At 43.0% G+C, this 26,942-nt stretch overlaps 2 protein-coding genes across 2 annotated transcripts in view; one reads left to right on the top strand and one right to left on the bottom strand.

Annotated features, from left to right (window-relative positions):
* Positions 1–1,245: 1,245 nt before the first annotated feature.
* Positions 1,246–6,353, top strand: cd36 (CD36 molecule (CD36 blood group)). Its single transcript, XM_084346394.1, has 11 exons — positions 1,246–1,569; positions 1,916–2,076; positions 2,167–2,308; positions 3,560–3,715; positions 3,798–3,889; positions 3,976–4,095; positions 4,302–4,489; positions 4,567–4,685; positions 4,768–4,841; positions 5,607–5,661; positions 5,754–6,353. The coding sequence occupies exons 1-11, from the start codon at positions 1,447–1,449 to the stop codon at positions 5,928–5,930; spliced, it is 1,407 nt and encodes a 468-aa protein (XP_084202520.1). The 5' UTR covers positions 1,246–1,446; the 3' UTR covers positions 5,931–6,353.
* A 1,210-nt stretch (positions 6,354–7,563) lies between these two features.
* Positions 7,564–26,942, bottom strand: part of sema3c (sema domain, immunoglobulin domain (Ig), short basic domain, secreted, (semaphorin) 3C) — a 42,904-nt gene continuing 23,525 nt past the window's right edge. The window contains exons 5-18 of the mRNA XM_084346393.1: positions 26,016–26,135; positions 23,488–23,578; positions 21,555–21,674; positions 21,313–21,455; positions 20,753–20,867; positions 20,069–20,138; positions 18,247–18,391; positions 17,189–17,411; positions 14,533–14,621; positions 13,396–13,437; positions 12,989–13,146; positions 12,122–12,189; positions 9,964–10,094; positions 7,564–9,297 (exon numbers count right to left, since the gene is read on the bottom strand). Of these exons, the coding sequence (XP_084202519.1) occupies positions 8,875–9,297; positions 9,964–10,094; positions 12,122–12,189; positions 12,989–13,146; positions 13,396–13,437; positions 14,533–14,621; positions 17,189–17,411; positions 18,247–18,391; positions 20,069–20,138; positions 20,753–20,867; positions 21,313–21,455; positions 21,555–21,674; positions 23,488–23,578; positions 26,016–26,135 (1,938 nt within the window). The 3' untranslated portion in view covers positions 7,564–8,874. The remainder of the gene's footprint in view (positions 9,298–9,963; positions 10,095–12,121; positions 12,190–12,988; positions 13,147–13,395; positions 13,438–14,532; positions 14,622–17,188; positions 17,412–18,246; positions 18,392–20,068; positions 20,139–20,752; positions 20,868–21,312; positions 21,456–21,554; positions 21,675–23,487; positions 23,579–26,015; positions 26,136–26,942) is intronic.

Here is a 26,942-nt window from a genome sequence, read left to right as displayed (position 1 = left end):
GAGGGACTTTAGAGCCTAATCAGCAACAATAAATATATGCTGATGATGACAGATTCAATCCTTTGGACTCTTTGCTGAGATTTTAAAGTCACAAACCAGCCTCATAAAATCTGTCAGTGCACGTGTTAAACGGAATTTTTCGAGAAGGTTTTTAGTTACTTGTCCTCCTCGTACCGCTGTTTGCTGTTTAGAGCGTACCCCAGACAAAAGCTGCATACCCTGGCACGACTGTCGCTTAAAGGAAAAGTTCACCCAAAAATAAAAACGCAGTCTTTTTCTACTCGCCCTCGTGCCGATCGGACAGTCAGGTGAAGTTTCGTAGTCCACGAAACATTTCTGGAGCTTCACAGCAAAACATTGTTGCACCAACAGCTTAAAGTAGATGGGGACTTGTTTTAAAACGTAAAAAAGAGACAAAAGAGAAACATAAAATGGCTTCTTAAAGCTTATCCGGCATAAACCAAGTGTCTGGAGATCCCAAATTGATATGTAAAGACAATATTTGCAGATGGGGTGCATGCTAACGCTTTTAGCTTATTAACAGCTAAAGTGCAAATTTGGGCTTCAAACTATGAAACTTCACCTGACTCTCCATCCACATTGGGGTGAGAAGATAATAAGAATAATAATTTTCATTTTGGGGTGAACTGCTCCTTAAGTGACTTTTGTCTACTTTTGTCTTGACGGACAGCCGACAGCAGAACGCTCTTAAAAAACAATCACTAATGCTTCGTGCTGACAATCAACATGTGCATAACTTATGTTGCGCTGTTGCTGATTATGCCTGTGACATGGAAAGCATTTCTATCAGAGTCATGAATCAAGATAAGCCGGGGCGAAATATCTTGGAGAGAGAGATAAGGGGCAATTCATTTTTTAACACCCCCCCCCCTTGATATTACACAGTCAAACAGTCTCTGCACAATGTGGACGTAGTTAATAATTCATACGTTCATCCTTTTCTTGTCGCTAGGATGAGCAGATTTTGGGGAGGATACGAGAGATGAAGGGCTGGATAAGATGGCATGACTTGAACTTTTTAATTCATGCAACTCCTCCTTCAACCTTTCTCCTCAGCCTGTTGTAGCCCATTATCACCTGCTCAGATAGTGTTTACCGATACTTCAGTGGGAGACGTCTCTCAGCTGGGAACTTTAACCTATCTTGCCATTATATAACTCTATTTATAGGAGGTCCCTAGACGCCTTCCAGAGGTGTCTGTACCTTTTACCTGGCCTCAACTGCTCTGTCAGCTTCGTCTCATGGTACAGCTCGCCTGTGCTGCTGCTGCTGCTGCTGCCGGGACACAAACACAGATGAGCTGCACATACTAGCACACACCAGAACACAGAGACAGAAGGAGAACAGGCTGCCAGGGAAGGCAGGCAGGCAGGCAGGCAGGCAGGCAGGGAGACAGGCAGACAGACGGAGGGAACGCACACCACCATGGGCTGCTGTAACAGAGGGTGCGGGCTGATAGCCGGAGCTGTGTTTGGGGCGCTGCTAGCCGTTCTGGGAGGCGTCCTCATCCCGGTGGGGAACAGCATCATTGGGGGGACGGTGCACAAGGTACGTTGGTGCTCAGTTTCACCTTTGTTTTTTTGTTTTTTTGGAGCGCAGGGAGTGACTGGAGGTGTGAATGCGGGAGATCAAGGTGAATCAGGAGAAATGAGAGGCATGCATTTTTTAAAAAAAAAAGCTGGTAAACAAGAAGCTGTGCAGACAAACCAAGTGTGCCTTATCATTTTCATCTGTGACAGGATCAGCAGCTGTGATTTTTTAATGGTTGCGACCTTTTCTTTTTTTTTCTCATCACAGAGCATCCATTTCATGTATCAGCGGGGTAGGTGGCCTGCTGGCAGTCTTGAAGCATGTTAAAAATAGACTTGTCTGTGTGTCTGCTTGGGGTTTTTAGGAAGCCGTCATCGAGGACGGAACGACAGCTTATGACAACTGGGTGTCCACGGGGGCATCGGTGTACAGGCAGTTCTGGTTCTTTGACGTGCAGAACCCAGTGGAGATTGTGGAGAACGGTGCAACTCCAGTGGTAAAGGAAAGAGGACCTTACACATATAAGTAAGTTTGATTAGTTCACCTCTTTTTTTTTTTGTATTTATCATTGTGATGATGATTCAGAATCTAAGTCATCCTCATCTCCACCTTCAGGACGAGATATCTCCCCAAGGAGAACGTCTCATTCAGTAATTACACCGCCACCTTCCTGCTGCCCCTCGGCGCCATCTTTGAGCCCTCCATGTCAGTGGGACCAGAGGAGGACAAAGTCACCGCCCTCAACCTGGTTGTGGCTGTAAGTGAGTGTCACCCCACCGTGCGGTGATTCCTGACTCCATGTTAATAGTTAACTGCACCTCTGTGCCACAGACGAGGCAAGCAATGCCAGTTCAAGCTGTGCCGGCCTGTGGTGTGCAACCATTCACTTTATTGGTGGTTCACAACCTTTTTTTTGGCTCATGACCCTCGGTAACATGCTGAGTGTAACCACAGGGTGATTTACACCTCCCAGGTCGTCTCTTTGGACACTTTGTTTGGCAGAAATAGTCGATTAATCATCTTCAGCTCCTGAGATTTATCTTGTAACCCCATGGACCCTCCCAAAAATGAAGATTTGAATTTGAATTTCCAAGAATTAGAAAACGGTAAAAACTCTTAGCAACTCTTAGCACATTTTTCATGAATGGGCAGCTAGCATGTTTAGCTGGCATAGCTAATGCAGCGGGCTGATTTTTGCATTTTACCTCATGACTCTTAGCATGTTTTTCATGAATAGGCAGCTTTAGTCGGCGAGTTGCCCCAGAAGTTAGCTACACAAGCGAAATTTTTGTGTTTACTGTGACGACTCTTGCATGTTTTGATGAATAGGCAGGAAGTGTTTTGTAGCTGGGAAGTTGCCCCAGAAATTTGCTACAATAGCTAACGCATTGGGCTAATTTTTGTGTTTACTTTGACGAACCTTCGCACATTTTTCATAAATAGCTGAGGCAGCTCGCATGTTTCCCTGGCAAGTTGCCCAGGAAGATAGCTATAATAGCTAATGCAGCATGCTAATTTCCATGTTGACTTTGACAACTCTTAGCACATTTTGCATGAATGGGCAGCTTGTGTGTTTAGCTGGCAAGATGCCATGGAAGTTAGCTAGAATAGCTAACGGAACTGGCTAATTTTGGCTAACTTGGCTAAGCTTGGACACAAAAAATGAAGTTAATTAAAAACCTTTTGGATGCTGATGTTGCTTGTCTCGGTAGATATCGATTTGCCAGCGTCTCTGTTTTCTTTGCAACTGCAAACTACTCATAGTCACAACGGTCGCCGTTATGAGTAGAACAACCAGGTAAAGATTGTGTTGGAGTATAGAAATTATTAACAGCTTGGATGTCATAATTTCATGATGGTAATCTTTGTTTATGGGGACAATTTATCTTCCCCTTACGATTCCATTAAGATTAAAAGATGAATGTAAGCAGTTCCAGTGTCTGTTGCCTCACCGATCACTGATGAAGACATTTTAATTTTAATTCGTCTCATGTTGTTTTGTTTTCAGGGAGCTTATTCACTCGCTCCACCCGTTTTGCACGGCTTGGTGGAGAGAATGATACAGAGCAGCAACTCCTCTTTGTTCCAACGCCGTTCAGTCAAGGAGCTGCTGTGGGGTTACCACGACCCCATGCTGAACAGCACCACAGGCCTATTTTCACCTGTGAGTAAGCAGTTACCATGACAAAACACTCAACCTCAGAAATATATATCAATGTATTAAATTAAATCTATTTCCCCCCCAGTACAACGGCACCTACGATGGCCCCTACACCGTCTTCACTGGGAAGGACGACATCTCTAAAGTGGGAAAAATTCAAAAGTGGCGCGGAAAAGAGTGAGTGTTTGTTTTTCATTGTGACATTTTATTGAAACTGTAATATTTTAGGTTCCCTGGATGTCTGATTTTATTTTGTCCAACAGGAATTTAAGTTTCTGGGACGACCCGTACTGCAACATGATCAACGGGACAGATGCTTCTTCGTTCGCTCCCTTCGTGGATAAGAAGAAGCCTCTCTATTTCTTCTCGTCAGACATCTGCAGGTGATGAGGAGTCACTTTTGTGGGAGCAGTTTCATCTGATCTTGTCTTGACTGTGCTTTGATAACAATTAACATCTTAATTTGAGAGCTTGACCCATGGACTTTCTTCTCAGTAACCACCAGAGGTCAGAGCTTTCCAGTGCCAAAGAGCCAGAGATTACTGGGGGACACGGTGGGAAGTTGAACTAATCTCTTTTTTGCCTTCAGGTCTGTGTCGGCCAGTTATGAGGAGAGCCTGGATCTGAGAGGGATCGAGGTGTACCGCTTCACCCTGCAGCCGAACACCCTGGCCGCCCCTAACGTCAACCCAGACAACCAATGTTACTGCAGAGATGCGAAGGTCACCAAGGACTGCACCATGGCCGGAGTACTGGACATCAGCTCGTGTCAAGAAAGTCAGTTTTCATTTGTTATCTAGAATAAACAGGAAGTTAAAGACCGTCCTCTGATGTTGTGTTGTCTTTCTGAACAGATAAACCGATCTACATCTCCCTGCCTCACTTCCTTTACGGCAGTCCTTCCCTGCGAGAGTCCGTGCTGGGCCTCAATCCCAGCGAAGAGCACCACGACACCTTCATGGATGTGGAACCTGTAAGTGCATCTCAAAACGTATCTTCTTGACTTTTAGAGGTGGAAACTCTGAAGCTCATTTTTTGTGGCGTTTTCCCACCAGATAACTGGGTTCACTTTGAGGTTCGCCAAGAGAATCCAAGTGAATATGATGTACGGACCATCGAAGGTCATCACGTAAGTTGTGCTTCACTTTTTTTAGGGGAACGTTTTAGGTAAATGTGCCAGTTTGCATTATTTGTAAGTGTGCATGATACAAATATTTTTTCAGCTGATCGCTATCCGATAAATGTCATGGCTGATACAATAAGAACATCGGAAATTATACATCTTTGTACTTTTAAAAGAAGTTTATTACCTGTAGTTCATGCACACCTTCTTCTTCTTCTTCTTCTTCTTCTTCTTCTTCTTCTCTGTCGTCTTCTTCTTTTTCTTCTTCTTGGCCTTCTTTGTCTTCTTCTTCTTTCCTTTTGTCTCACTCTTTGTCTTTTTTTTCTTCTTCCTCTTCTTGGTCTTCTTTTTTGTCTTCTTTGTCTTTCTTGTCTTCTTCGTTTTCTTCTTCATTGTCTTCTTCTCCTTCTTCTTCCTTTTTGTCTTCTTCGTCTTCTTCATCTTCATCTTCTTCTTCTTCTTTGTCTTCTTCTTCTTCATACTTCTTCTACTATTATGATATTACTCACTATCTAGGCCAAATTTGTTCCACTTGGATAGGGCCAGGGCAGCTGTTCCCAGTGTTTGTGCTAAGCTAAGCTAAGCTAAGCTAAGCAGAAAGACCACCTGTTGGCTGTCGCTTCATATCGATCCTACAAAACATGAACGTGTTTTCAATCTTCTCAACTTACGAGCGAATATTGTACGAATAATAAATGTATTCAAGATAATATTGCACATTTTATTGCGACTGGCATTATTGAACACTAATTAATAACCTCTCTCCTGCAGGGTGCTTAAGAAAGTCAAGGATTACACCATATTCCCTATTGTTTGGCTGAATGAGGTAAGATAAAAAAAACAATGTTGCCTAGTAGTTGTAGAGTAGTGTATCGTCTGCGTAATAACGACTCTTTCTCCATCTCCATCTGTAACCAGACGGCTGCGTTGGATGAAGAAACGGCCAACATGTTTAAGAAGGAGCTCTTCTCCCGTGTCGACATGTTGGAGATGGTCCAGCTGTCACTGCTGGGCATAGGTGTGTCTATGTTCGTCCTGTGTTTCAGCATGTACTGTGTGGTGAGGAGCAGACATAACTCGGGCAAGATCGCCTGAATGAATCGAGCAGAGGTGTGTGTCGTTGGGAGGCATATCACAGTGTGTTAAAGCTGCTAAAGGACATCAAGCCTTTTGATATAGACTTGCACTTTTTTGTAATTTCAGTGTTATTTATAATGTCGTACCTCCTTTGATTAAAAAAAAAGGGGGGGATACTGTGATTTTTTGCGAAAAGTTCAAGAGCTGAATTCCTTTGCCAAGTATTTGTTTTTGATTGCAAACACTGTAACAATAAACTCAATCAGGGATTTCTAGCGTGAGAGCAGATGGAGACTCCTCTGCACTGTCAGGTTATCGATCCACACAGAGGAGACATGAGTTTGCTTGATATCCTACGAAAAATGAAAATGTACATGAATCTAATCTCATGAAAATGTTGCTCAAGTAGTGTCTAACAAAATTAATAAAAGCTGAAAAGGATTTACTTTCTTTCTATTTGGTTGTTCGAAACTGGTCTACGTCCACCTCGATCCAGATACGGCAGAGACTTTCCTGCTGCCGAGACAAACTGATTTGGTTTCCTCTTTACCTTGAGTGGCCCATAAATCAAAAGGAGTTTTTAAAATGGACCGGGGGATGGTTATACTGTGGTTATGAATGGCACTTGGGTTTGTTTGGTGAGAAAGCAGTATTTCTGCCCCTTTTGGATTTTGATGGGTTTTAAATGACCCTCTGCAGCCTCCTGGGTGTGTTTGATTTTTACTGTTCAGGTCTGAGTCTGACATGTCACACATATATGGGAGTGTTTCATTAGGATTAAAACAGGCAAAGATTTACACCCTCTTCCTCACGGCCTTGAGGTAACTCAGGTACTGTACGCTGAGATACTTACTCTGTACTGTAAAAGTGAAGCTACAGCCATTAGCTTGAATCCACAAAACCACTTGGTTGAATTTAGCTAACAAAACCACTTGGTTAAATTTAGCTAACAAACTGCTTTCTTAGGTTTAGCTAACAATACCACTTGGTTAGATTTAGCTAACAAACTGCTTTCTTTGGTTTAGCTAACAAAATTAGCTACATGGTTAGCTTTAGCTAACAAAACCACTTGCAGAGCCAGGGTGGCTATTTGCAGTCTTTTTTACAAAGCTAAGCTAACCAGCTGTTGGCTCCTGCTTCATATTTACCCCACCAACAAAACCACTTTTAGCGGTTTAGCTAACAACCTGCTTTCTTAGGTTTAGTGAACAAAATTACATAGTAAGCTTTAGCTTACAAAACCACTTCCTTAGGTTCAGCTCATAAAACAGCTTTCTTAAGTTTAGGAAAAGATCAGGCTTTGTACTTGTTGCAATATTTTCTGTTAATTACACAAAATGTGTTGCTTTGGACGGAGCCAGGGTGGCTGTCTCCAGTCTTTTTACTAAGCTAAGCTAACCAGCTGTCGGCTACAGCTTCATATTTACCCCACAGACGTGATCGTGATATTTATCTTCTCATTTAACTCTCAGCAAATAAACTTATTTTCCAAAAATCCCATTGTGACAACAGTGTGACTGCTCCTTCATACAGCACCATGGGATCTATGAAATAGAGATGGAGATGATGTATTGATCAATAAAAGCAAGAGAAAGTCCACATTTTGAGAAATTACACTAATAAAAATGTCTGACAACAAAATGCATGGTCTTTCTGTAAAACTGGGATTCATCTGAACAGATTTATTCAGGCTATCATGACATTAATAAATAGAAATACACGTTTTCATAACACTGAAATTACACCGAGTTGAAGCTTGACATGATGCTGGTCACACAGTTTTTATTAAACGTGTAGCAGAGATCTGAAGGTACAGCTCGAAAAGTCTTTTTCTCAAAATGAAAATAATACTGTTTGTCTCTGCAACTTGCAGATACAGTCATACTTGGTGAAATATGTTACGATATGAAATTATGTACACGATGAAAAACAACATTTTCACAAAAGATCGGCACGACTTTAAATTAAAGGGATGAAATGAAACAAGGAAAAAACAAAATACTCTGTACACAAGCAACAAATAAACTATCTACATTAACTACGCTTCTGAAAAAAAAGTCTATTCACATGTAACAAATGGTGTATCTCGCTGATAATGACTGAATTATGACTGTCTGCGTCACACTAACTAAAATGTGCTGACTGTATCTGCTAGTTTTGGTTGCCTTCATCTAATCCAGGCCAAAGGATTAAGATCTACGTTACTCACAAATTTCTATAAACATGCTTCTGTGCTAGAAACAAGAGAAGGTATGATACAATATGCAGCTGAGGCACGTTCTCTTACATGTAAAATCAGAGTAATAAGAATAAATATAGCAGGAGAGATCAGGTTTTGGACAAAGTCTACGTAATACAGCTTAACTTTTGTAATACAACACTTTTTACGGGGGCCGATTGCCATCTGCGCTTTGTATGAAAAGAGCTTTTGTAGGAGAAAAGGTTTCTTTTCTCACATACGTTGACCTTTTTGTTACCCAAGATGTCCTTTTGCTGATTTTGTTAGTTTTGAAAGTACAGAAATGTGAGAAGAATCTAATAAACCGCGAGGATAATACTTCCAGAGGGCGCTCAATGTCAAACATGCATCTGTCTCCCTTTTGTTCCTTTTTACAATCTCCTCTTCATGATTTCAAAATTACCCCCGGCCGGTCCATTTCCCCCTCCCTCTGACACCTTAAAGTATGCTTACATCAGAGCTGCATCTCATCTCATGGTGTGTTTGAGAACCACAGTTTATTAGTGGCGTAGCGGGGGCCACTTCAGTTTGTGATGAACGGCTCGTGGGTGCCTTGTGAGTGTGCGTTAGTGTATGTCACAGCCATCTGGTCGCGGTGCCTCATGCAAGAAAAATACAGATATCGCTGAACTCCCCGAACCCACCTCCTCGTTTTTTTACTGTGCGTCCGCTCTGCAGTTTGAGATGAAAATGAGAAACAAGAGGAAGGCGTCAGTCTCTGCGTCACACCTCTGGGATGTGATTGCGGCGGTTGCGGCTCTTCCTCCGGTCCAGCAGGGGTTTCAGTTTGGCCAGGTCCCCCCTGAGAGGTCCGGGCGGCGGAGGCTGCTGCTGCTGCCTCTTCTGCAGGTTCTGGAGCTCCTTCCTCTCTTTGCAGTACTGCTGCACGGCCAGGCTCTCGGCCGGACTGAACGCCGCCAACAGGACCTTTGGGTGCAGTGAGCTGGCCCACGCCCACGGAGACTGCTGTTTGTCCGTCAGCACGCTCACCATGGCCTCGCTCAGCACTCGCAGGCGGATCTTGGCGACGGTGCGCTTGAAGCCGTTCTCGGTGGTCAGGCAGTAGTAGAGGCCCTGGTCCGACAGCTGGACGGAGCGGATGAGGAGGCCGTGCTCGGTGGAGAGGACGCGGTCGCTCAGCTTCACCTGTGGTCGGCACAGTAACAGTTAATATACAGTACAGACGGAGACTAAACTGATGCTGACTGTTTATTCCTTCTTCTACTATAAAATCAGGCAGACTTTAGCTTTGAAAAGACTCCAGTGATTACACACCATAAAACTAAAGTGATTTATTTTCTATCCCCTCGAGGAAAAAGCAATAAAACGGCCATTACTCTGAAGCCTACCCCAAAGGGGGCCGGAGCCAAATCCATAAAAGATGTGTCTTTATCAAACTCTCTCTCTCTTGCCCCGGCTTTTATTTAATCTCTCACAGCCTTCAAATATTTGTAAAATGTTTCCATGCTGACAATCCAGTCATTAGTTAAAGATCTATATCATGTTTGATCGGTATCGCTGCTCGTTACGATGCTCCGCTGCCAATAAATGTGTCGCTGTGTCGCTCCTCAGGCGATACAAGTCCTTATCACACCTGTGAGCTCATTCGATGGCGTGACACGTTTAAGTGTTGGACGTAACATTTAACGACGTGACCGAAACACGAGAGCAGATCCCCATAAATCAGAGAAAAAGGACATTTAATTCGTCATATCTCTAAGGGATTGTCCTTGTGCCCTTGGCCCCTTGTTACGTACAAGCGAGGGCGGGCTGTGAAGTTGACCTTTGACCCCCTCTTAATGTCAGACTGACCTCTTTCCGCCTGTCGTTGTCCCTCTGAATGAGCCAGCGAATGGAGGCCTGGGGTGACTTGGGAAAACACTCCAGGAAGGTGGTGTTGTTTTTCACGCCGTACTGCGTCATCTCCACTGCGTTTCTGTAAGCTGCCACACACACACACACACACACACGCAAAGTCAATGGAGTCACGTCAGACGTCACTCGCTGACAGACACAAACCCCACAGATGGACCCAAATCTGTCTCGAGTCCCAGCAGTGAGACTGAAATGTTGACACAGAGATTAGTCCGACACCTGCAGCCCCCAAAACCAAACTCCATCAAGATTTCTCTCACTTTCTACAGACTAACAAAAACAAGCTCACAACGCGCAGGACCGACTCGTCTCGTCTACCGTGTCGTCTTTGTCGCGGGTAAACGGTTCATCACTCGGCTGGATGTATGACAGAGCTCCCGCTAATTAGTGGTAATGGCCAGATGCTTAGTTCCCCGAGCTCGAGTTAATTTAGAGACGTAAACTGTTCATGGAAATGGGGACTCTCCGGGGAGCAAATCCTCTGGCCTCATTAAACTGCATCCTGCCAGTCGACTGGGTGAATTTTTTGGTGGAGGATGTTGTGCATCACCTGGACAGGCAGCAGTTGCAGCTACAGCTCTGGTGTAAACATCTGTAATTGTTGTATAATATAATTGTCACATTATGTATAACTTTTAGCAGTATGAGAGTGATATAACTCTTAGATATCCATAATATTATGAGTCACAATGCCCAGTAAGGTGATACTACCTGAGCGGGTTAGGGTTAGGGGGTTAGGGGGTTAGGGTTAGTGTTTTCATTTACAAATCTTGCTAACGCAGCAAAATTAGCATTCGTTCAAGCTTTTTGTCCACCTGAAGATTATACGTTAACTAGGGTGACCATATTTTGATTACCAAAAACCAGGACACTCGGCCCAGCAACGAGATATAATACTCAAAATTCACTCAAAGATGCCTTAAAATGAACATACTGTACATTTAAAGTATGCCTCCTCTGTATGGATAGAAAATGTATATATTACAAACAAAATACTATCTATAACCAAAGACACACATTCAGACATGCTTCTCAGAGGTTACTTAACATGTTTTATTATATTATTTATTATTTATATTTATTGTTTCAAAAACAACAAATTAAATAATGATAGAAATAATGTCTCTTCTGTATTAGAAAAATAAATAATAATAAATAACTGAAAAATACCTCTGCATCAATCCAACTACTACACTCACCTCGCACACTTTTTTTTATGTTTTTCGGTGTCCATGTGGGCTTTGAGGTCCCTGGCACCCCCATTGGACACCGAAACATATGTACCGGGTTTGCACACGGTGCACGAAGCCTCCCACTTGCCCCGACCGGGACGGTAAGTGGGGAATTTCTTTTGTAGCTCATCGTTAAATGTGCATTTACGCTTCGGCATGATGATGCAGGCAGGAGTGCTATGGCTGTCTGCTCGCTCGTTGTGAGCGTCAATTTAATGGCCCAATGAAAAACAGGACATTTCACCATTTTATAAAAATCTCCCGGGACGGCCAGGACAGGACGTGAAAACAGGACATGTGTTGGGAAAACAGAACTTGGTCACCCTAACATTAACTATTTACTTTAGTTTTAGCCTGGTTTGATTTTTGGCCTTATTAGCCATTAGCCGCTTTTCGTCATCAGCTATATGCTAATTTTTTCCACAAAAATTTACGTATTAACACCTTATAAATTTGTTAGGGCTAGCATGTCTTTCCACCTGAAGAAATATAAATTGTGTATTTACTTTCGTTTTCTGTCCATCTGACGAATGCTTCATAGCCGTTAGCTTCTTTTCGCTCAGCGATTAGCTAATTTAGTCTGCTTTCTGGTGCTGGGCAGGGGGGGTATAGAGTTTTTTTTTTAATCAGAGCTCTTTTTAGCTGAAAAACATCTGTCTGCTGTCGTGAGGTTAATGACAATGTAATTTGTGGGCTGTAAAATCAAAACAATTAGCTAAAAGGGGCTAAGCTACAAGGGAAAAATGCACATTTGGGTGAAAACCTCTGTGTTCTTGTCCCGAGGAGTCATACCTTCCACACTTCACACAGACGTTTACTTGTTCGTTACTATAAAAATATCGATAACGTGCAGCTTTAATTACCTTTAAGGTTAAACCCTCTGCATTGAGTGAGTGGATTTCCGTGCATAATGTCCTGCCTTCGGCTTCTCCTAAAAAAAAAAGAAGACAAAAATAGCAATGAGTATAAATACACAAAAGCTAAATACAGAATCTTCCTCCTCACATGTTCATTTCATATTAAGAGCGTGGCGAGAAGCAGCCGGTGCCAAAACAATAAGAGGAAAATCTGACTTGTTATTCCACTCAGCGGTGCACACTCATATAACAGCTTGAGGAAAGAGAGCACGTAAACAGCAGACACATCTCAGACACATTTCAGACACATTTTCCGCCGCCGCGCTTTTGTTCCCTGACCAAACTAAACTTGACCTGCGACTGACTGGGAATGTCAAGAGACGGGCAGCTGGCCGCTCAAAGAGACCTGGAGAAGGTATCGGCTCAGAGGCGAGGTGTCGCTCGGACCTCTTTGTCTGTGTTATGTCTAGACGGAGGGAGGGGGAAACAACAAAAGCAGAATCTGTGACAGGGCCGACACTGAAGTGTGCGCTGAAGGAGTCCAGTCCTGTGATCTTTCTGCCCTCAGAAGTTGAGAGCAGCTCTTTTCTGGTCTTGCTGAACGTGGGCGTGGTGCTTTGATTGATTTGAAACCTTATTTGGCCCCAAAATGTGCAAAAATCTGTATACTTCACTGTGCTGAAGTTTATCATAACACTGGTGAAAGTTTTCAATAGCTGCCTCTGTGAACGGCCTCCTGTCACCACTTTAATAACAAAAAAGCACGTCTTTCTACACAGCCAAGCAGAAGAATCCTTGGTGGACACTAAATACTCCCTCCTCTGGAATTCAAACATATCGAATACTCCCACAAAACTGTAAACCTTTGTGTACCTTTTGCCGCTGGGATAGAAGCGTGAGCAGCTGAGTCCGTCCCAGGCGCAGTAGGGGTCCCTGGCGAGGCAGCAGTCGGCGCAGGCCGAGCCGTAAGCGTGACAACGGTGCAGCGAGACCTGCGAGACCCCGAACTCGGAGCTGACGTACAGCTGTTGCTGCAAAGTAAACAGTTCAAATGTCAGTCCGCCCTGTTTGTCTTAATAAGTGGGCCGGCTGACAGGAAAATGAGGCAGAGCGCCGAAAACCATTACGGCTTATTATTTCCTCGCCTTTGGGAGGTTTTATTACGCTCAAGAGATTTCTGTGTCGGGCATTACATAGTAGCCACAGACAATGAAAAACATATTAAAACAATAAAACTGCAGTTAATGTGTGAGGGAAGCAAAAGGTGGAGGGACACTTACTTTTTTGGAGGATATTCTCAAGTTTGTAACAGGAGCTTGATTCTGAAAAAAAAAGCACATACAAGAATCAGCTTTTAGCCACTGTAGACTATTTTTAATCAGAATTTTAAAGGAATAAAACAACCTATTTGAGACTTTGATGATCAGACCAGTACCACTCTTGTGTCCGTAAAGTAAATATTAAAGCTACTGCCAGCAACCAGTTAGCTTAGCTTGGCATGAAGATTGGAAAGACAGGGACACAGCGAGCCTGTCTGTGTCCAAAGGTAACAAAAATCCACCGTCCAGCATTTCTAAACCCACTAATCGACGTGTTATTTCTTACTTGTATATTCCTAGCAAAAATAGAAGTGCAAACGACACATTTTTTGATTTTGTGGGGGGCAATGTAAGCTAGGCTGCTTGTGGTAGCTTCATATTTACAGTACAGGAAGGAGACTGGTATCGACTTCATCTTCCAACACTCAGAAAGATCATATTTCCCCAAAATTTTAGATTAAAAAACACGTTTCTGTTGAAGAAAACAGGTTAAGTTGAATTTTCTTTAAAGCTGCTACAAGAATATTTGATGTTGTTGATTCTCCTGCCCCCTGTGGACAAAAGCGGTACGAGCACCCCTGCTTTTACAAATGACATGGCCCGGCTGGAAATTGGAAAATCTTCCTTGCGCCACATTTAATAAAAAAAACAAACAAAAACTATTCAAAGCAAAGAAGGTAGTTTCCATCTCAGCTACTCACCAGATGTCTTTCCTTCTCAGCTTTCTAGTCTAAATATTTTCTGTCTTTTGAGAAACACGTCTCTTCATTGAAGCTGAAGTTTAAAGCAGCCGCAGCCTTTAAGTCTGATCACAGGTTGATCACACAGTTTAGCGATGTGAGCTAAAAGATAAATCATCATGTGCAAAAAAGGTTTCCCTCGGTGCCGGCTGTAAAGCATGTTCCCCATCACTCCACGCTGCACTACGCTGCAGAGCATCCATCTCCTGAATGCCACCCTGCTATTGTCTGTCCCACCCTGGCCTTTGTGGTGTGGCCAAGCTCGCCCTCCTCCTCCCCCTCCTCCTCCTCTTCGCCTTTGATTTTGCGATGATGAAAGTAAGAGTGGAATAAAAAGAAAAAAAAGCAGGCAGCTGACCTTAAACACTTCCAGCTCCTCCAGGATCAGATCTTCATGCAGGGATTGATTGCTTGGCAGCACAATCACCTTCTGTACTGTACCTTTGTCTGGGTGGAGGGGCAGAAAAGCACACATGTCAACACACATTCTCTTAACAACCGTGTGAAACAGATACGACTATGCCCAGACGTGTGTGAAAACTGGAATAGAAACGCTCGGGGAGAAAACACAAACTCCCGAGTCTGTTTTTCCTTTGCCCCTGTTTGCTTTTGAATTAGCCACGATAGCCATGTTTCCATAGCAAAATCGACTGTGGCAGCGGCGGGGATGAAAAGCTCTCGAGGGCCACGAGGAGGGCCGAGAAGCAACACTATCACCGTCGACGCGGCTGTTCTGTCCTGGGAGTTTGAGCGGCGGAGCGGTGAGAAAGGGAGTCACGGTAAAAGGCTCCTGCAAGTGCCTGATAAGAGCGTCGCCCTCATCCTTCAGACAAAGCGGCCCTTTTTCTGGGCTCAGATGTGGTTAAGACAGCACATGGCTTTCCTTCAAGAAAGCAGGGCAGGAGAGGCTGCCTGATAAACACAAGCAGCTGTGAGGGAGGGAGTCCCAGGGCGCCGTTGACTGAACGCTAACATGAGCACAGGTGGACGAGAATGCTGCATAATTACGTGCGCCCACACACTTATTATTCTGTTGTGCCACCGTGTTATTCGCACAGGGAGCCCTTAAGATAGTTTCCTAAAAAAAACTGTGATGAAATTAGGATTTTTATTCGATTGGGACCAGGCGCTCGTGTTCTTTCAGCTGATCCAATCAAATTAAACCATAAAAGGGCAAAGTCCTCTCCTAAAAGACATCGCCTTGTCACCCCGTCTATGATCTATTTGTGGCATAATGACGATGATAACGAGCTACATGTTGTGTAACGCCGTCTGTGTTTTCGTATTGGCCACCACACCCACACTGTACCATCCACTCTGTTATCTGTGTCTCTGATAACCAGCTGTGCCAACGGGACTCCACAGAACAATCATTTACTTATATGACAGAGTGTTATTTTCGGACGTTTCAATGTAAATAGCTTCGAGCTGAAACTGCCTGGTCACAGGATTGAAATCACAGTGAGTGTTTCTCATTAATAGTAATATTAGCTTCTAACAAAAGCATATATATCATCTATAAAACTGTAAAATGTATAGCTTAGTGCATATTTTGGTCACAATTCCTGTGAGGAGATATCGACTGAAGTTAGCATGCTAACCAGCAACCCCCGGGCCTGAACACCTCTCTCTCTCCCTGTGGTCCAAAGCTCCTGTGCTACTGGTGTAAACACTAACATTCCCCCTGGTAGTCTGGCTAGCTGCATGGCTAACTGAGCTAAAAAGCTAACAGTAGCTAGAGTCACGGATGTGTAAGAAAATATACAGTTAGCAGCAGTTAGCAGTTACTCTGGTGAAATGCTGCCCCCTATTTGTAGGGAGTATGAATTCAAGGTGACTAATTCTTACATATACCATCTTTAAGTAATAAACAAAGTTAATTGATCTGGATACTAAGGTAGTGATCTGCCTTTATGCAATTAGATCATCAGTATTTTTTTAAAGAAAAACTCAAATTTTACATCTGAAAGACAAATTTGACAGCTTTTCTGCATATCTTGTAAACCCATTCATATGAACATACATTTCCTTATCTGTGAATATGAGTTTTCTGGTCATTCATAGAGAGAGAAAGCCAATAAAACCCACCAGTTCAGTAAAATAATTGCAAATTCAATGCAGTCTCACCTGTTTTTGCACAGATCAAATAAGACAGATCACTGAAAACATTGAGATTCAAGGTTTGGACTGTGTCTCCTACATTGTGGTAACATTTAAACAAAGTATGTCAAATGACTCAAATTTTGCTTTTCATTCTCAGAAAACACTCTCCCTCGTGACTGAAAGAAAATTGGACGTGGCAGATTTAACAGCCCCGTCCTTTCAAACTTCACAAAACAAATTACAAAAGCAATTCTTCTCTCCAGAGCGTCTGCAACGTGTCTAAATATTCTTTCTCCTCCCCGTTTCTTTGTCCGTCCTTCACTCACTGAGGAGGACGAGGCGCAACAAAAAGCAGACTGCACACTGTACAGACCCAGAAACAGATTTTACATTCAGGAGAAAACACAGGAGGATTTTGAGCCTGGGAGGTAACTGAAGGGGGGTGATGAAAAACTGGAGTCCCCCAGGAAAATGGGAAGAAGAAGAATCTTTATTGTCAGTTATCTTTTACATGGAACATGCAAACACACCTGAAATTAGTCCTCTGCATTTAACCCATCACTAGCTACACACATGGTAAGTGCACATACTGCAGACTAGGAGCAGTGGGCTGCCGTGTCAGGCGCCCGGGGAGCACATGGGGTTTCGGTGCCTTGCTCAAGGGCACCTCGGCAGTAACCCAGGAAGTGAACTGGCACCTCTTCAGCTACCAGTCCACTTCCATATTGTGGTCTGTAGCTGGACTTGAACCGGCCACCCTCCGGTCCCCAAGCCAAGTCTCTACTGACTGAGCCACTGCAGTTCTGGATATACATGAATTTGAATTAAAAAATGTCCTGTCAAAGCTTTAAAGTATGGCCTTAACATGCAGCACAAAAAAAGGTATTTGCAACACCTGTCTACATTCATACCTGTGCCCAGGAAGAGCACTTGGTAGTTCCCGTCGGCAGCCATGACCTGGTCCACGGCCACCGACGTGTATTTGTAGTCAGCGTTGGTCCGGACCACCAGAGGTCTCCTCCCCACTGGGTAGATGGGGTTGAACATGACCGGATGGTTCCGTACGAAGGTCACCACGTCGTCTGGGAACTCCTTTGTTGTCTGGATGTCGGGCGTGAAGGCTCCACCGGGACACTGGAGAAGCAAAAGAAAGGGAAACCACAGGTTTAATGCTTCAGACGAATGTTAAACAGTATAATTCAACAATGAAATGGTAGTTATAAGTCAACAATATGGACAGTTTGCTAATAAGTGATCTGAATGCATGGAGGTTAAATATGGTGTTCCTCAAGGGTCCATACTGGGGCCTTTGTTTATGTTTTTTGCATTTATTTGTTTCATACATTCATGTTACAACACCAATGTTTGCATCATCTGCCTCCTCAAGTGGTTGCCAGTTTGTGCACAAGCTAGCGTTTTTAATGCAAGCTAACACACGTTAACGTTGCTAATGCTAGCTAGGTAACGTGCGGGCAGTAGAACTCAGCCATTTTTGTGTTTTTCCCACAAACTGGCAACTACAGGACCAAAACTGTTGATCGCTGACGAAACACAGACACCACGTGATACAGCACCAACAGTGTTATACTATTGGCTGACAAGTCTTGAATTCATAAAACATCATTTTGGACCTGATAAACATTTTCAGGTAATAAAAAATGTATAAAGAAAAAGTACAATATTCATGTTCAGCTGCTGATTGTGTGTGACTGTTCTTTAGCTACGTTGTCTTTCCCTCTATTTATATAAATATATAAAAGAGGTTGTTTAATCATTGATGTTATTTATCCATTTTTTAAGACGGAGGCTGGTTAAACAAGCATGTTCCCCTCCTTACTGCTTTTCCGGCCTGAGATGTGTAAGTAGGTAGGGTTAACATGAATATTTTATATGAAATTTTGTTTTTGAATCATGCACTAAAATAACCGATGAATGCATGAATGAGTGGATAGCCTTGAAATGAACTCACAGTGCCGGGCCTTGGATACGGGATGCGTCCTTGGAAAGCCACCCACTGGAAGTTGGGCCCATCTCTGTGAGCGAAAGGCCCGTTGAAGACGGTGAGGATGTCGGCCATGTTGTACACACACACGGCTGAGCCTTTGAACACGGAGCTGAGGAAACCAGATGAATACTTTAATGAGACAACGGTGGGAACCTGCTACGCCTCGAGACCCACCCCGCTGAAATATTCTGCAGTTGTTTATTAAGGTCTCTGTTTCTGTGGATGTGCAAGTCACTCTCCAGCGAGGACAGTTTCCCCCTCAGTGATCTGATGTGGTTTGGCTCAGTAATTTTTAAACCACACTGCTTAGCACATAAAAGAGGCCTTGTTGAATACGGGCAACAGAAGCATATTGTGTGAAGTGGAGCCGTAACGCAGTGTGAAGAAGTAATAACACAGAGTTAAGAGACCTCAAGGACCTCACTGTTTGGTTTGGATGTGTTCTTTGACTCAGGATACATCGGCTGAACCCTTATATGATCCTGAGGTAACATGTGGACGGAGGGCCTGTGGTGGTGTCGCCCTGGGTTAACCAGATGAACTCAATTTGAGATGAGAACATGTAGATCAAGTGACCAAAGCTGCCATGTGATGCTGACTGTGACCTTTAATGAGAGTGTAATAAGTTCTATGCAGAGATTCAGACGGGATGTGGTAAACTTTTATCCTCTTGATTTCTTTTATCAAAGATTAGGATTGTTGAAATGATGTTCTTCATTATTTTAATTATAATAAGGATGTGATCAAATTTATTTCTGGGATTCACTGAAATGGCGCTACCACAGCCTTATACTTACTTTTATATTTTAATATGCGAGTTTCTCCTTTATTGTTTCTTTTTCCCCTTGTGGGAAAAATATACCAAGCATATTAAATCTTATTAAACTTGAGTATACTTGTAGCCGGACTAATCATCAGTACACTTCAAGTATGTTGTATTAAGCATATTTTAGTTTTATTAAATTGTAGAAAAGCACAATTTAAAGTGTATTTAGGGTACTTCTATGTGCTAAAGTGAAACAAATTTGTCTTATCTATTTTGAGGTACACTTTTTAAAAGTATAATTTAAATATACTTTAAATTAAGCACAAAAAGTAAAAGTATACTTGTAGTGAATTTTCTGTACCTAAAACATATTTAGAGATACACGGTTTTAGCATTATACTGTAACAAGAGTTAGGAGGGATGAGAACTGTGATGTATGTGGGAAATTACTAACTACAATAAGGAGAAAACACGGTTAAAAGAAAATAAACAAAAAGGACAAAAATCCACAAAAGTGGCACCAGGTGGTCGGACTGTCATACTATGAAATAAAGGCAAAAATTGCCAAATCTTGAACTATTCAGCATTCAAGTTCTGCGATACAATAGAAAGTGAAAAGGCGACTATATTCCTTCCTTTTTCCTCAGAAACCTGATGAACAAGGCTCAATTTTCACCAATCTGAAAAATACAATAATAAAATCCTCTCTGCACTCACAAATACTGCTGTGTAATGCATCCAACACTTCATATCATGTAAGACATAATCTAATAAATAATGTACTGTCGCCTGCCATCATAGGAAATGAACATCAAAATGACGGCCGTATGGTGAAGCCACCAGGACTGTAATTGATAGTTCATCCTCTGACTAAGCTGATCTGCTGCATGACACACGACGTCTCTATGTCAGACGCCCTTTGACAAGCACATCCCCTCCTGCTGATACCCAGTCTGTGATTAACATAACCACTGAGGCCTGCAGGAATGTTACAGTTGGCTTCATCGCCGGCGGCCTTACCTTGTGGATGTGAAGACTCCAAACACCAACAGGCCCTTGGGCTGATCGGTTTCCAGCAAAAACATACTTTCTGAAAGGGAAAACACATATGTGCACACGTAGTCAAACGCACATGTGTAATACCTTCAACAAATTCCCTATATCCCATAACACCTCCTCCTGCAGGTGAGATTGCCAAGAAGGGATAAATTAATAACTGCACATGTTGATAGATGGACTGGACTGATGAACTAAATGGAATAGCAGGTCTAAAATACCGCAAGCTGATGTTTGTAGTTTTGTGAAGCTGAGGCTGATAAAGGACTGGAATAATATGCTGATAAATGAATACAGGATAACCAAAAACAACAGAACAATTGTTATGAAAATTGATAAAAGACTACAGCCTTAATCCAGACCAAATAAAGGAGGTTCCATGTGGACTGTTTGTGGAGAAAGCAATCGGCGGAAAATCTTGAAACAAAAATAGCGAGCGTTCGGGAATAAGGGTGGTCTCTGCCATTATATTTTTTAAATACAAAGTTTGTTTTAAACTTCTTTCATGGACCGTGAAAATAAAATGAATCATTTTACTTAACCAGACGGCTGAATGTAGGGAGTCGCATGTAGGAAGTCACAAATGTATGGAGTAACAAGGAGAGTGACCAATGTACGGAATAACTATTTATCCTTCACTTTACTTACCCAGTTCGTCAAAGTGCGTTTCGGTACCATCTTCCTCCAGAACTGAACACACCATCCTGGCCTTGAGGAAGGTGGTCCATTTGTTCACCAGACTTCGCTGTCCTCCGATGTCACTCTGCAGACAGAAGCAGCACATGGCAACTCAAAACTACAAAACATATGTTTCATGGTTTGGGGGTTTGGTTAGTTATTTCCTGTTTGTTTCCTGTTGCTGTCACTTTCAACTTCCTGCTAACCTGCCCTGTTTCCAGTGTCTCTCAACCTGCACCTCATCCCGTGGTTAGTTTAGTTTGTACTTAAGTTTGTGTTGTTCCCTCATTCTTTGATGCTTTGTCTGCCTCCATCCACGTGTATCCTGTGCTCCTGTGCCTGTTTTGTATTTTCTCTTTAGTTTTTTCCTTTGCCTGTCTTTTGTTACTAGCTTTTTGGATTGTGGTTTTCACATCAGCTCATTAAAGCTTTTTTCCAACCTAGCTGCTTCTGTGTGTCTGCATTTGGGTCCTATTTTGAACTGTGACAATATGCTGCTAATCTATTTAGGCACAGACTAAGGCACTCACCGGACACACTCTGGCCACCATGGTGTGGATATTTTTAGTGTTTCCACTGTTATCCGTCAGCCTCTCGCGGAAGAAAAAATACAATTTGGCATCGTTAGGGTCTGTCCCGTCTGGTATCAGATGGGCGTCAACGAAGATTGGCTCTAAATGACAGAAAGGAATACATGGAAACTTTAACAATTCACAGCAATAAATAATTGTCTTATTCTTTTTATATATATGTATTATATTTGTGCTCTCACCACTCAGCCACTTAGAGTTGTGCTGGTCTGTCCGCACTGCATTTCTCTTGGTCAGGCTCCTGAAGATGGCAGCATCTGTCCCCATGAAGTCAATGTACATGCCAGAGAACAGCTCCTGGTCTAGAGGAATCCACACACACACACACACACACATACAACAAATCAACAACATGCTCACATATGTTACAGAAAATGAAAACAGACAACAATACACCAACATTTTTTATTTTATTATCCATAAAGTTGAGATTGCTTTATAAGTGGCTGTGCAGTCTGTGTGTGTCCTGCTGCTAATAGAGAAAGTATGCTCTCCATGGCTTTTTATCATTCCTTTACTCTCACTTCATCCTCCATCAGTTCCAGACCATCTGTTTTGGAGGATGGGGGGCAAGTTAAGGGAGGATTAGGGGAACGTGGCTCGCATCCAAGCTGGCTTGCTAAGGAGAGAGTGACGACAGCATTCAGACAACCACAAAGAGTCCAGAACATGAGGACGGGGAATATGAAGCGCAGATATGTATCAAGCCCAGACACTGCCTCCGATTGTCCTCTAAAGCTCGCTCGCTGTTGCCACAGCTTTGTGACCTCGACTCTATTTGGCAGAGCACCTTCCTTCCTTCCCCCCTTTAAAGGGTTATTCCACCCTCCCCCTTTCTGGCTCCCTCCTTGGCATCTCTGAAGGCGCTCACTAGCTGGCAAAGCTGCTGCTGACATGGCCATGCTCAGGTGTCAGAACGCAGCGCTGGGGGTGCAATGCGCCGCCTTTAGTCGTGTCAACAGCAATCCTACACCCCCCGGCCAATGAGAGATCAAAGGAGAGAGCTGGGGAGAGGGTGCGGCCTGAGTTGAATGAGATACTGCATTAGTCTCGAATTGAACTCTCTTTTAGTGCAAGTAAACGGTGTTTACTGCAGTACGAGTATCACGTTAGCATATGACCGTTCTTATATTTCATATCAATGGAATCAGCGTCTAAGCCTCTACGTTGGTGTTTCTCATGGCAGGGGCTGACTGACATTTGAAGGATGGCATTGCTGGGATATGCACTGTCAAGTTCTGTGGTACACTACTGACTGGGACATGTGATATCATTGAATGACATGCTTGGTTGGTTTTGAATGTTAGCAATTTAATATGTCAGATGAGCTATATCTAAGGGGTGTGGTTGGCATTTGCTGTATCTCTTTCATGGGTACAGTTGTGGTGTGATGTGGTTGAGTCATGAATGGAGGGATAAACATAGGGAGTGACGGACGAAGAGAAATACGACCGTGCGGATTATCGTAGGGTGTCAGAAACATATGGAGTAACGAGGGGAGTGAGATTGTACGGAGTGAAGAGGAGTCACAAATGTGTGGAGTAACTCAGGGGGTGACGAATGTACAGAGACAAACATACAGAGTGACGAACTTACAGAGTAACACGTGGATTGAGGAATGTAGGGAGTGACCAACATACAAAATGATGTAGGAAGTGACAAACAAAGAGAGTCATGAACGTACAGAGTAATGAAGAGAGGGAAGAAAGTAGGGAGTGATTTACATGGGGACTGGCGAACATACAGCGTAATATAGGGAGTGATGAATGTACGGAGCAACATAGGGAGTGAAGTATGTAGTGACCAATATACAGAGTGATACAGGGACTGATGAATGTAAGGACTGAGAAATGTGCAGAGTAACATAGGGAGTGACCAAAGTATGGAGTAATGTAGGAAGTAACAAACAAAGGGAGTCACGAATGTACAGAGTAACCAAAGTATGGAGTGATGTAGGAAGTTATGACAAAGGAAGTCAGGTGCCTTCGGTGTAATGTAGGGAGTGACAAACATACAGAATAATGTAGTAAATGCTCAAGTCGCAGACTGGACAAAGCTAAACTGAGGAGTGTTGAAGAGGCATAAATCATGGAGGTAGACTTCAGAGGCACCTACTGAGCATGACGGAGACTGTATTCACTTGTGGGTTGAAGGAGCACCTCCCTTTTCCAGATTCGGTCCTCGAGTCAATGTGAAAAACTTGTTCCTGTCACAAAGAAAAGAGGAAGTCAGGGGATTTGGAGACAGGTTTATACGATAGGTTATTCCATCGAGTGGCCTCAAACACAATAAAACTGCACGTATGAGCGTAACGAATGTCCCAAAAGGTAGCCCGGCTCACGTTTCCCCTCTTTTGTGGTTTTAAGGAGGCACAGAAACGGGTCTGGCCAGGTCCACCTTAACTGGCCCTTGCAGAGCAATAAAATGAACATTCCATTTGGGAGGAAAAGAGGAATTTCCCTGCTAATGTGCTGGATAGCCATCTCTCCATCTCAGGTGGAGAGACTGCCAAGTTTCAACCCCCCTCCTGGTGGCGGTCTGGACAGTCCAAGCGCCGTTTACAGCAACCTGGGTAGATGATAGAGATTCCTGTCCAAGCCTATTTAGATCTGACCCGTGGTGGCGATGCAGCTTCCTCGAACGGGATGAGAGTGATGTCAGCCGAGGAGTATTTTTCCAGGAAAATGCGTCTGTTTGCCAAGAGGTTCCTGAGGTGGACTGGATCCATCTGGTAGCTTCTATCACTTACGTCAACACTGCGAAAAGTGTCTATTTTAACAAGAGATTTGATTTTGCAATGGATCATTAAATGTGTTTTGTTTATTCTTAGCTCATTTAGATGTTTGACCACCAACTTTAATAAACATTGAAGTGCAGACAGGCTGTTTTCACATACATCTGCTAAAGGAGGAATGGTTGTCTGTGCTCACCTTAAACTTAAAGTTAACGATGTGTACGCCATGACATCACACCTCGTTTGGAAACCAATGGCAGTTGATGTATGCAACTTATGCAAGTGTGATGTGGAAAGTTGAAACACATACACACTCACATAAAATTGCAGTGAAGTAGGGGATGTCTCGCATCAGGCAGTTAAAACTTTGGCAACAAAACATATTTGCGTATTATTCAAATCAGAGCATTTTTATCATCTTAAACCATGTCTGGTGGGGTTTTCTGAATAACATTTTATTCTTTCAACAAGCAACATATGTTCCAACTGATAAAAGTTTCGGGGGAAATGAGTTACTGGACCCTATAAATATAAAAAGACTATATAAAAGACTAATTAACTCAGTTTGAGGGACTTTTATTGACGTGCATCAGAGAAGCACAAATAAGACACATGCAAATAGCCTCTCTGTTGCAGCCGTCCTATCCTGTTTCAAAACAACATAATAGTCCGGGGCACGTTCTGAGGGCAAAGGTCCACATTGCAGCTCGACGTCAACTTCCCACCCCAGCAGCTTGTTATACTTAACAGATCCCTTTCCTTGAGACGCTGACATGTTTGAGCTCAGAAGTTGCAAACAGAGCAGTCTGCCTTTCAAACAAATACCCCCCAAATGACAAAAGGCACCGCAGTGCGGAAAGCGTCTGGTTAGGAGATCTCTCGCCGTGCTTATTAACGTTTGGCAGCGGTCGGCCGTCTGTGGCTGAATGTTGTTCACTCAGTGAGCACTTTTCTCCTGGAGGGCTTCCCTGCGCTCACTCACAGAGCTGTGCGGCCGGACATGAGAGCCCAGAAAACAGCCTTCCATCCCTGACACTAGAGCTCCATTTCCCCCCCTCTTGTCCTCAGCCTCTCCTCTCACGGGTATAAAAACTTTGCCTGTACATAGTCATGAGGAGTCTGCAAATAAATATAATTTCAGTAAGAGATTATGGCATTTTCAGGTGGGCTGGTTGGCATCACTTCATACCTTTCCAGTACTTGATGACTCTGAATTACAGTAATGTCGTTCTCCTTCCATTAGAGAGTGGTGAAGAGAAATTATATCCTATATTATTGCAACTATCCATCAAAAACATGTTATATTCAGTTTTGAATCTCTATATAACTCGATAAAATCTTATTTACCGAACCAAACACATTCTCATTCACATCCCTTGGGGCGATTTTATTATCACTTCATCTCTCTTTCATAAAAAGAGATGTTTGTTTACTTGCTCTGGGTGGCAGTATTCCCACTACTTTGATTCTGCTGCACTCAGGGGTGACATTAACAGTGAACATTAAGGGTGTTTTAGAGGAAGAGAGCCCCTGTCCCAAGTGAGCAATGAGAACATTAATCACATTAACTCAATTAAGTCAATTATGTAATTAGCTTTACTTTTGAATTAACCACAAGGGAGCCACTGCATTATGTTTAGCTTCATCGCCAAACCCCATTCATTTTAAGTACAATTTAGGATTAGAGGTGATAGATGTTGTATTTTTTCACTCTTGAGATCATGTTGATCAGCTGTGGGGGAAAATTCAGCAGCCTGCAGTTTATTCTCAAGAGTGAACAGAGTGAATAATCTACTTAACACACTGCAGCTACAGTAATGGCTGTGACCACGCCGATGTCCCCAAAATATGGTTTATATCATCACGAGTTTGTATATTTAGCGGATTGAATCTGTCATCGTGTTCCCACCTCTGGTCTGCGGCCCCTGTTGACGTACACGCAGACGGGACTGTATGCTCCGCTGCCACACATGAACAGATGAGTTCTGTTATACGGCTGCACCACCCGGATGAAGTTCCCACAGCCGTGCTGCAAAATACAGATGAACAAAGAGAGACACGTGAAAAGTTCAGTAGGTGAGAAGCGACAATAAAAATCAACACTCTGATTCATTCCAATAAAAGTGAAGCTTTTACGAGATGATTGCTCTTGCACATGGTTTTAAAGCAACACTAAGTAACTTATGAAAGAAGTAAAAACACATTGTTGTTACAAGAGATAAGGAATGGTATTCATAGGCAATGAAATGCACCACTGATCAACTTAATACATCCAGGAGTTCTGCAGCTACAGCCTTACTTGGTCTGGTATGACCAGTAGCTTATGACGGTTATTGTTGGCCAACTTTAGATAAATATTGTTGTAAAATAGGTATTAGTGAGTCAGTCTGCTAAAGCTATTACTCTTCTTCCTATTTGGTACAGTCAACATAGCTTAGCATTGTAGCTAAATGCTAAATAGCAGTGAATCATTCAGCATTATCGCATCATTTTCACAAAATTTAAATACTGTCACTTTAAAGTCGCAACATGTAAGAATCGGACACCTGTCGAATTCAAAGCAGGCAGCAAATCACCACCATAACCGCTAACTGCTGCTAATTGTAGCTGCTGTTATCTAGCAAGCTCAAGCTAACCGTGCAGGTAGCGATCACATTAGCCGACTCTGCCGGCACTAGAAGCTCAAAGTATCAGGGGAGTGTTGTTTACTATCGGACTATCACCTCTTGAGGAACAAATTGGCTAAGGGCTAGCTGGTTAGCATGCTAACTTCAATGGATATCGCTGTAATACAATACAAAGACGTCTTTGACATAATGATTAGTTTTAATTCACT

The sequence above is a fragment of the Pagrus pagrus genome (assembly GCF_965226575.1).
Source record: "Pagrus pagrus genome assembly, chromosome: 23".
NCBI classification, from domain to species: domain Eukaryota; kingdom Metazoa; phylum Chordata; class Actinopteri; order Spariformes; family Sparidae; genus Pagrus; species Pagrus pagrus.
The sequence above is the reverse complement of the archived record's forward strand: the minus strand, read 5'-3'. Positions and strand labels throughout refer to the sequence as shown.

Bases quoted from the DNA above. Each gene is read 5' to 3' on its own strand.
- cd36 (XM_084346394.1), top strand. From the start codon at position 1,447: ATGGGCTGCTGTAACAGAGGGTGCGGGCTGATAGCCGGAGCTGTGTTT. The intron at 2,077-2,166 runs GTAAGTTTGATT...CTCCACCTTCAG, and splicing joins AGAGGACCTTACACATATAA to GACGAGATATCTCCCCAAGG. The intron at 4,096-4,301 runs GTGATGAGGAGT...TTTTGCCTTCAG, and splicing joins TTCTCGTCAGACATCTGCAG to GTCTGTGTCGGCCAGTTATG.